This window comes from Mustela nivalis, assembly GCF_964662115.1.
Source record: "Mustela nivalis genome assembly, chromosome: 14".
In the NCBI taxonomy this organism is placed as follows: Eukaryota; Metazoa; Chordata; class Mammalia; order Carnivora; family Mustelidae; genus Mustela; species Mustela nivalis.
The window spans coordinates 70615310-70625819 of NC_139033.1; the positions used below are offsets into that span (position 1 = coordinate 70615310).

The following is a 10510-nucleotide window of genomic DNA, read 5'->3' on the forward strand; positions in this document are numbered from 1 at the left end:
CCTTATCAGTATCTTGATTTTGGACTTCAAGCCTCCAAAACTGTGAGGAAATAAATTTCTTAAGCCATATAGTATGTTGAGATTTGTTATAGTATAATTGAAATAGTAAAAAACATAACCCAGCATATTAATTTCCTGTTAGTGCTATAACAAATTACCACCAACCTAATGGCTTAAAGCAACACGGATTTATTTCCTTATATATCTAGAGGTCAGGAGTGTAAAATGGGCCTTCCAGACTATAATCTTTCTAGAGACTAGATGGAATTTCTTTGCCTTTTCCCTTTTCTAGAGCCACCTATACCTCTTGGTTTGCAGCCTCTTCAAAGCCAGCAGCACAACATCTTCTATCCCCTCCGACTGCTTTTCTGTCCTTACATTTTCTCTTTCTGACTCTCACATTGCTGATTCCCTTTTACCAAGACCCTCATGATTACATTGGGCCCACCAGGATAATGCAGAATGATCCCCTTTTCTCAAACTCCTTAACTTAATCACATCTGTAAAGTTCCTTTGCCCTGTAAGATAATGTGTTCATAGGTTCTGGGAATTAGGCCATGGACATCTTTGAGGAGGCTGCTATTCAGCCTACCATACCTGGAAATAAACTAAATAGTAAAATGGATAATAAATATTGGTATGTTCATGCAATAGAAAACTATTTGGCAGTACGTGAATAAACAAGCTATCTGTATTAACATCAATGAATTGAAATACTGGGTGGAAAAAAGTCATAGAATATTATATTTAATATCATTCAGTAAATATGAAAGATAAAACCTGGTACCACTAAACTAGCATATTGTCCAGAGATACATACATATCTGTGTGGGGCAGGGGATAAAAGTATAAAGAAAAACAAAACATTGTTGAGAGTGGTTGGCTCTGGGAAGAAAAATGGGGTTATGATTAGGAAAGGACACAAAAGAGTAGCCCTTACATTCCCTGTTCTTACAAATGTTACCACTTGTTTATATATTTCACAATTAAACTCTGTAAAATAAATTAATGTTTCTTCTCTAATAATTGCTCATTGTTTTTACTAGAAACATCTTGAGGAGCAGATTGCTAAAGTTGAGAGAGAGTATGAAGAATACATGTCTGAAGATCTCTTGGAAAATATTAGAGAGATTGGAGACAAGTATAAGAAGAAAGCTGCTCTAATTAAGCCTTCTGATGAATGAAGATAAAATATTGATTATCTAAACAAGAACTTTATTAACAGTGTAAATTTTTAAATGTCCTTTGTAAGTTCAAAAAATCTCTAACATATCTTATACCCCTCCTTACAATGAAGTCTTATGACCGTATCTTCCCAAGCCTGTGAAATATTTTTATATTTTTTATAAACCTAGTTTGTTAATTTAAAGTATGTATAATCCAAAATTATGGTAACTTGTTAGATTGTTATCTTTAGATGTGAAAGACTAGTTATATTATGTATCCAGAGTTAATAAAATTATATCAACAAAATGTGTTTTTCCCTTATTTCTCAATCTAACTTCAGATGGTTAGAAGACAGTTATTTTTATCTAAACCAGGAATCAGCAAACTGGGCCAAATGCAGTCACATCCATTCATTGACATATCATCTATGACTACTTTCACAGTACAGTGGCAATGTTTATTACATTCATTAGAATGCAGGCCCAAAAATTAATTATCTGGCCCTTTACATAAACTTCTCCAGTCCCTGGTATACGCTCTACAAAGGCTGGGGCTCTACAGACTGTCAACAGTCTGTAAAAGAGCTACCACTGAACATCCTAGTGATACTGCTGCCCTTCTCACCAGGACATTCCCTGTGGCCTTCATGCATGGGTTGTCCTCAAAGTCCTCCTATGAAACCCTGGGGACTCTTCTGCCTTCACATTGTGTGTTGCAGCATTTTCACTTCCCTCAGCCTTTCTGTTTCTTCCTCTACTCTCTGCAAGGGCAACACAGGCATTTCCATTTGACTAATAGCCATCATCTTATCTACCCAGCCTCCTCATCAGTGAGTTTACCAAATCTGCTGGGATCCTTTACAGGGTGTTAAATTTTGTATTCTGAAAAAGTATCCCTAAGCCAGGGAGTTCTTGCTTATTGAACTTAAATGTATTAAGCACCTTTGTGGTACTGGAGTGGAACTGGAGATATTGATATGAACTCGTGGTTTGTAATATATTGATTCAGATAGAAGTATTTAGATATATGTATGTGAAGGAGCAGGAGGCTGGCTGAGGACAAAGCAAAAGCTGGCGCCTTGCACCCCCCCCTTCACCCGCTCCCCTCCATATGTGTAGCATTCCTCAGGCACCCCTGACTGCCATAAAACGATAAATAGTTAACTTGCAGAGATCACAATCCTGCAAGGTAGGAGTCTCCCTTGGTTTGCAAATGTCCTTGAGATTTACAACAAAGAAGTTACCTTATCAATAGCCCTAATGTCACCCTCCCCTCCAAGAAAAACGGAAGGAGGTGGAGGTAGAAGGAAAAGTAAATAAAGTTAAATTTCTTCTAAACCTAATTCTCACTAACAAGGATGCTTGATAGCAGGAATGTAAGATTCCACCAGGAGACTCCCAGTCGTCTTTACTTGATAGTAACCAGGCCTTCAATATCCTGATAGTGCTTTTTTCCGCATGCGTGGGCTAACCGGCCAGTTCTGCTTCTGTAAGATTGCTTTGTCTGCTTTCGCGCGGGGTCCCCTGACCCAATTCACTGACGCCAAGTATGCCTGTTCAAACTGTCAATCAGTCAGCTCAGCCCCACCCGAAACTTGTTTGTACCTGTCTATAAAAACCCTGCACCAACCCAGCTCTGGACCTCTTGGCATTATCCGCAACGAGCGCCGCAGAGGTCCAGGTTCGAACCTGCAATAAACGACCCTTGCTGATTGGCTTTGACTCACGTCTCTGGTGGTCTTTTAAGGTGGGGGTAATATTCAATTGGCATTTCATATGTATATAAATACTTATATTTTCTAGCTCTGTCCTTGGGGAAGACATGGAAGCATTGGCACATTAGGAGCAACGAACATATACAGTGCTCAAGCTTTGGTTTCCAAATATTATTGTCCATTAAAAAGGACCAGTCATCTTTGGAGAACTGGCCGATTCCAGGGATTGAGCAGGGAAAGTAAAGACTAGGCCTGAAACATTGGATTGTGTCAGAAAGTAAGTGAATACTCAAAGAATGACAGAGAAATGTCAAAAAAGGATAGAGGAGTCAGCCGGAAGGGGGCTCCCACTGGTCAAACCTGGGACAATTTAAACATCAAAATAAATAATGATAGCTATAGATTATTACCCATTGATTAAAGTAAGAATCCATGGGCCCATAGTCATATAAACAGTAGAGAAGGGTAAGTTCTTTGAGTAGAATGCCAAGTGATTAGTGTAGAAGTAATGAATAATAGAAGTTAAAAATCACTTTGCATGTAAAATTTTCTAGAATTAGAAATTAAAAAAAAACACTTTATGTATAGCAGCGTGGTTACAGTTAACAATACTGCAGTGTGTATTTGAAAGTTGCTTAGACAGTTGATCTTAAGTTCTCAGCACAAGAAAAATGTGTTAACTGTGTGATGATGAATATTAATTAGACTTACTGTGGTGATCATTTTGCAGTTATATGAATACTGAATCATTATATTGTACACCTGAAACTAATATGTCAATTATTTCTCAATAAAAAAAGCATTTTTTGGCAACTATCATAGTAATAATTCATTTAAGAGATACAGATATTAAAACTAGTAGGTGAAAGCTTAGTGATATTTATATAGTCCCAAAATATCTTCCCATTTCTTTTTTTCTTTTTTTTAAAGATTTTATTATTTTTTTATTTATTTGACAGAGATCACAAGTAGGCAGAGAGGCAGGCAGAGAGAGAAGAGGAGGAAGCAGGCTCCCTGCTGAACAGAGAGCCTGATGCGGGGCTCGATCCCAGGACCCTGGGATCATGACCTGAGCTGAAGGTAGAGGCTTAATGATTGAGCCACCCAGGCACCTGATAGACTATATTTTAGAGGAGTCTTAGATTAACAGTGAAATTGAACAAGTGTGATTTTTAACTCTACAATCAACAAAAAGCAAAAATACTGGAGGGGGGTGGCACTTAGGGTGGTCATCCCTACAAAAAGTCATAATCCCTTGCTCAGTTTCCAGATATGGACCATTTTCAGATTTGAATCCCATTACTAAAGAGGAGGTAGCTGAGTCTCTAGAAGGAAGGACCTAGCAACATTATGGCAAATGTACATGGTGATAACTCCCCCAGTCCTTCCCTGAAAGAGACCCACAGCCACTTACTTGAATGATTGTACAGTGTGAAAAGAAGACTAACCAAACTGTTTTAGGATTCTTTGACACAGGATCTGGATTGACATTTAACCAAAAGCACCAACGCAGATGGCCCTTCTATGAGAGTAGGGCCTACAAGGACTAATTAATGGAGTCCTGGCTAAAATCTGGTTCATCATATACCCATTGGGTCTATAGACTTACCCAAAGTTTGCTTCCTCAACCTCCAAGTACATAAATGAAGTTGATATATTTGGGATTTGAAGAATACCCCACAACCCCATAATCTGTCCCTGGTATGCAAGCATAAAAACTGTAATAGTGAGGAAAGCCATATGGAAACTGCTGCAACTACCAGTTTCATCAAGATAGTAAATAAAAATAACATCAGATACCAGGAAGGATAGCAAACATTAATACAACCATTATAGAAAGACCTGAAGAATTCAGAGGTGACAAAGGATTCACTATCATATCTCCATTTGATTCACCAGTCTGGCTCTCTCAGAAACAGGATGGCCCCTGAAGAATGACATAGATTAAAATGATGAATAAGTTTACAGGCGTAAATGTAAAACATTTCCAATTCAAGGCAAGTAATGACCCCCCAAGTTCTGACAGGGAAATACCTGGTAAGAAAAGAAACTGAGCAAGAAGCCTTGCATTTTGCCAACCCTATATGATTAGCAAGACAGAAGTAACAAGTGGATGGGGTACCTGGTGGCTCAAGGGCTAAAGCCTCTGCCTTCAGCTCGGGCCATGATCCCAGGGTCCTGCAATCAAGCCCCGCATCGAGCTCTTTGCTCGGCAGGGATACTGCTTTCTCTTCTCTCTCTGCCTGCTTCTCTGCCTACTTGTGATTTCTGTCAAATAAATAAATTAAAACTTAAAAAAAAAAAAAAAAGAAAGAAATATCAAGTGGTCCAAGAACTCTTGCCAACCTCTAGAGAAATCCTGGAATAGTCAGTTCTTACACATTAACACTGCACATATCAAGAAATTGATGATCTTGCAAGTTCTCACCAAGCCAATGGATTTCTCCTCTATAAACATGTCTCACCTTAGTTAGAACGTGACTAAACCACACGTACTAAGGATTTAAATCAAAGATATATGCAGGGTTTTAAATATATAAAGAGAACACTTAACTTGAATATAACATCAAAGTCAGCAGCAAATTCTACAATCCAATACTAAAGCAGATAAATGATAAACCTCTTTTCAAAGGCTTATTCTAGTTCCATGAGGCCAGCAGGAGGTGAGGCAAATGTATACTTCTGAGTCATCTCATGAAACAAATGCTGTGAATCTTCTTGCAAGCCCATTTAGAAATGGGCAGTGAATGGAGGGGCCGACTTGTCCTTCTGCTTGCTGATCCACATTTGCTGGAAGGCGGACAGTGAGGCCAGGATGAAGTCCCCAACCCACACTAAGCACTTACTTTCAGGAGGAGTGATGATCTTGACCTTCATTGTACTGCAAGTCAAGGCAATGATCTATTTCTGCATATTATTGGCAATGTCCCACCAGACACACCATGTTGACATTCAGGTCCTTCTAAATGTCAACATCACACTTTATGATGGGGTAGAAGGTGGTCTCACGGACATGGTCTCAAGGACTCAACACCCAGGAAGGAGAAAGGAAAGAGCTCCTCTGGACACCAGAGCCACTCATTGCTCATGTGATAACCTGGCTGTCTGGATGCTCATAATTCTACTGGACAAAGGAAGACAAAGTTGTGGCCATCTCCTGCTGCAAGCCCAGGGTGATATAGCAGAGTTCTTGTTGATGCCATGTATGAATTTTTTTGCTCAGTGGTAGAGATGAACCTATACCCACGCTCCATGAGGATCTTTATGAAGAAGTCAGCCAGGTCCCAGCTAGCAAGGTCCAGACCCAGTATGACTGAAGCTGGGTATAGCCCTAGTAGATGGACACCCTGTGGATGACCTCATCCCTAGGGCCCATTACAATACCAAAGATGTGGCCAGAGGCATAAAGGGACGGCACAGCCTGGATGGCCACATACCCGACCCAGGTGTTGAAGGTTTCAAACATGATCATAGTCATCTTCTGTCTGTTGCACTGCACTTGATGTTCAGGAGTGCCTCAGTGGGCAGTCCTAGGCACTCCTCCAGAACAACATGTAGCTCATTATAGAAGGTGTGGAGCCAGGTTTTCCCCAATTCATCCCAGTTGGTGATGATGCTATGTCATGGTCAGGATGCAGGAATTACTCTGGACCCTGTCACCCATGTAGCTGTCATTCTACCTCATGCCCACCATGATGCCCTGGTGTTGGGTACCTGATAATAAATGGGAATATGGCTAGCAGTCATCATCCCCAGCAAAGCCAACTTTACACTTGACAAAGCCATTGTCAATGACTAGTATGATTTCTTTTTGCATTGCAATCTGTGGGGCCTGGGAGCAGAGGTGCCAGGAGACAGAGATGCAAGAGCAGAGGGAGTGCAGGCTGCCTGCAGGAAGTGATGTCACAAGTCTTTGTTGTGTTATCATTGTCTGCAGTTTCAGCTCCTGACTTCTCTTTGTTCTAGGCATTGTTTTGAATAATTTTAAATTTCCACATGGAAGAAGTTTTGTCCCCCCAATTTTTAGTGATTCTCAGTTACATTGTGTTGTTATTAGAGAATACTGTCTTTACTGTTTACTGTTTGGATTTGCTGAGGCTTTTTGTGGCCTAATGGTTTTTGTGAGTATTCATGGGCAATTGAAAGAGAAGTGCATTCCCTTTTAAGGATATTTAATTGGATATATTATCAATCAGATCTACCTTATCAACTATATAACTAAGGTTTCCATAATTATTTTTTATTTACTTGATCTCACATATAATGAGACATATATTGAGAAAGACAATGTAATTTTATCAAGTTTTCATTAGTAAATGGTAATGTTCTTTAGGGAAGGGCAAAACTGAATTCAGGCAGTTTGACTTCAGAACTTCAAATTTTAGCAATTATATCATGCTGATTTTTGTGGGCGTTCATCAGACTTTTCTCTGTGTGGCATCTCTGGGGTGTCAAGCCATTCAGTAGGAGGAACAGAGATCTCCCAGGGAAAAATAAAAAAAAAGGTTTGTAAGAACATGGGAGTTTGTGAAGCAATTTAGCAAGGTATCCAGGAAGTCAGGTAATTCTCTGAGGAGCTGAAGAATTGAAGAATTGTGCAAAATATAACACACCTAGAGAGAAAGGAACTGTAAATTAATGGAATATTGGTCAGTGAAGTTGCTGAGGGTGTGGCCTACTTAGCAAGGTTACAGTGTGATTGGGCGGGGGGTGGGGTACAGTTAAGTTAGGGACTGTAAATGGCAGGTGTCCAGTAACAGAGTGGTTAGGGACAAGCCCCACCAACGATTCGTAAAAGGGTTATGATAGTGAGATAGTCATGGCTTACAGACCTCCCAGCCTCTGACTGGGGAGCAAGATAGGAGCTCTGAAGCAGGAGACTCCACCCACCAGGTAACTGCAGGAGTAGGATACAAATGGGGAAGGCCCCTGAGTTGTTTGCCTGTGAAAGGGAGGCAACAGCTCCATTGTGGTGGAGGATGGAGTGATGAGTAGCTCTCTACCGGCATGGCAAGACTTTAAGCAACTAAGAAAGGAGAAAGGTGTCTGTGCTGAAGAAGCTAGTTTGTTTACTAGTAGAAATGAGCTCACCTGAAGGATGTAGTTTGGTAAAATGTCTAAAAGAGGACACAAACCAGAGCACTATAGTTACAAGGAAAAATTACTCTCTGCTTATCTTTAGGCCTCAGAAATAGGAAGAATATTTGTTCTTGGGCGCCTGGGAGGCTCAGTTCATTAAGCGTCTGCCTTTTGCTCAGGTCATGATCCCAGGGTCCTGGGATGGAGCCCCGCAGTGGGGGCGGGGTGGAGGGGGCGTCCTCTGCTCAGTGGGGAGCCTGCTTCTGTCTCTCCCTCTGCCTATGCTTCTCCTGCTTGTGCTCTTTCTCTCAAATAAATAAATTTTTTAAAAGATTTTATTTATTTGACACAGAGAGAGAGAAATAGCATAAGCACAGAGAGGAAGGCAGAGGGAGAGGGAGAAGCAGGATCCCTGCTGAGAAAGGAGTCCCACGTAGGGCTTGATCCCAAGACCCTAGCATCATGACCTGAGCTGCAGGCAGACGCTTAATCAACTGAGCCACCCAGGAGCCCCAATAAATAAAATCTCCAAAAAAAAAAAAAAAAAAGAGAGAGAGAGACAATATTTGTTCTCTACAAATTAGTTGCCCAAGACCATAAGAAAAGGCCTTTCTTCTTTACTCACAAGGATGGATAATGCAAAACTCCACCAATATGCTAGGGAATAAATGGAATGGTTGTGAAACTGATTTCCTAGGTATCTGACAGTTTGGGATTGAGGAAGATGAGATTAGGTCTGTTTGAGAGGCTTGGCTTCTTAGGCTCGAAGTTATTTGGACTATGGAAAAGGAATTCCAGATCTGCTCTCATACTTTCACTTTAATGCCTCATACCCTGGAAGAGAAATATGGAGAGGTAGAACAGCTGGTTACTTGAAATTGTCCCTTCTCAAGCAAGCAAGAGAAGATGTGGAATTAAATCAGGCCAGAAATGAAGTTGGCTGGAGGAGGGGGGAAGGTTGAAGTGGCTCTCACACATCCAGCAGGAGCCTCTGAATGAAGGCGATGGGTAAGCAGTTGGTGCCGAAGGCAGCAAATCCCCTATCAGCCTGTGGTGATACTCTTCATCTGTAGGTGAAGACAAGGGGAGTAATTTGGTAACTAGCAACTGAGAACAGCATATCCTGGTGTCTTTCCTTACAGAAAGTTCTATTCTGGGGCAAAGAAAGGGAATTTGAGGAGCTTCACCAAGTGAGGGGCATACGCGGTTTCTAGGGAAAGGGAAAATAAGTGAACTCCAGTTCTATGGGAGAGTCACTCTGAGAGATGAAGAAGTCACCCAGAACTAACAAAAGCCAGTTAGAGCCCACCAACCAAAGAAAAGGTCATCAGGTCATACCTGATGTTTATTGTTAGAAAGAACTGATCATGGGATGTCTCAGTAAGAGAGGACAGGGTTGTGTTTGTGCTGGTCATTTCTAAAAAGGGATGGGTTGTTCACTATGCTTGTAACTGCAGTAGGGTCTTCAATGTGTTTTGTTAGAAACTTCGTTCTGTTGACCCAAGTCCTGTTGAAAACATTGTTTATCACAGTCTGACTGCTAGCAGAATTGTGCTGTCCTATCCCAGGCTGGGATGAGAGTAAAGGTCCTGGTTGAGAAAAGTAATTTGGCTGAGTGGTAGGCCATAGAAAAACCTCAGTAGGTTGTAGCTCTAGAGGAGCACTCAAGGAAGAATTCCATGAAAGCAGACCAATGGGAATTATGGCTAGTGTAGAGGCAAGAGGCTGCTCAACATAGATGGAAGATCTAAGGTGAGACTCACCTCAGACTCCCACAAGCTGTTTCTTGCACTTCCATGGATACTTTACTCTATGAGGAGATTTTGCCACATAGGGAGAGAATAACAAAATCATACTAAATGTAAGATACCATGTACTTCCCCTTCCTGTTGTGGTTGGCTTTGTGCTAGAACACACCTTGAGGAATTTGCTTTGAGTTAGAAGCAGTTTCTTTCTCAGGCAAGCAAAATTAGAGACAATGCACTATCTACTATAAACTTCCTTTTTTTAAAAAAGATGTTATTTATTTATTGGAGAGAGAATAAGCTAGAGAGAGAGTAAGCCAGAAAGAGAGAGAGAGCACAAGCTGGAAGAGAGACAGAGGGAGAGGGAGAAGCAGACTCCCCAGCAAGCATGGAGCCCAATGCAGGACTCGATTCCAGGACTCTGAGACCATGACCCAAGCCAAAGGCAGATGCTTAACCATCTGAGCCACCCAGGCGCCCCTAAACTTCCTTTGTTCTGAAAAAGCAACAGGTTGGGCAGATTTAGTTTTGTAATGTCAGGCAAAAATGTTTTCTAAAATGGGAAGGGTTGAGATACCGTGAATCTAAAAATCTAAAATATTCATGAGACCCTATAAAATACCGTGTGTGTGTGTGTTGTGTGAAGTTGTGACTCTACTCAACTTCTTTCTTCCTCTTTGAGAAGCCTTTTTTTAGGTTTAGATCACAGGAACAGGAGGAGGGACACACCCAACAGCTGTAGAAGCAGGAAGCATCTACTCTAAAACTGAAGAACAAAAACATGAAAATTGAGAGTGTTTGTACA

General features: G+C 41.0%; 1 protein-coding gene across 2 annotated transcripts in view; it reads left to right on the forward strand.

Moving 5' to 3' along the window:
- The window catches only part of NDC80 (NDC80 kinetochore complex component), a 51731-nt gene extending 50258 nt beyond the window's left edge, over positions 1 to 1473 (forward strand). For both annotated transcript variants that reach the window (XM_082699430.1, XM_082699431.1), the window contains one exon: positions 1047 to 1473. In XM_082699430.1, coding sequence (XP_082555556.1) covers positions 1047 to 1184 — 138 coding nt within the window. In that variant the 3' untranslated portion in view covers positions 1185 to 1473. The remainder of the gene's footprint in view (positions 1 to 1046) is intronic.
- Positions 1474 to 10510: the final 9037 nt, after the last annotated feature.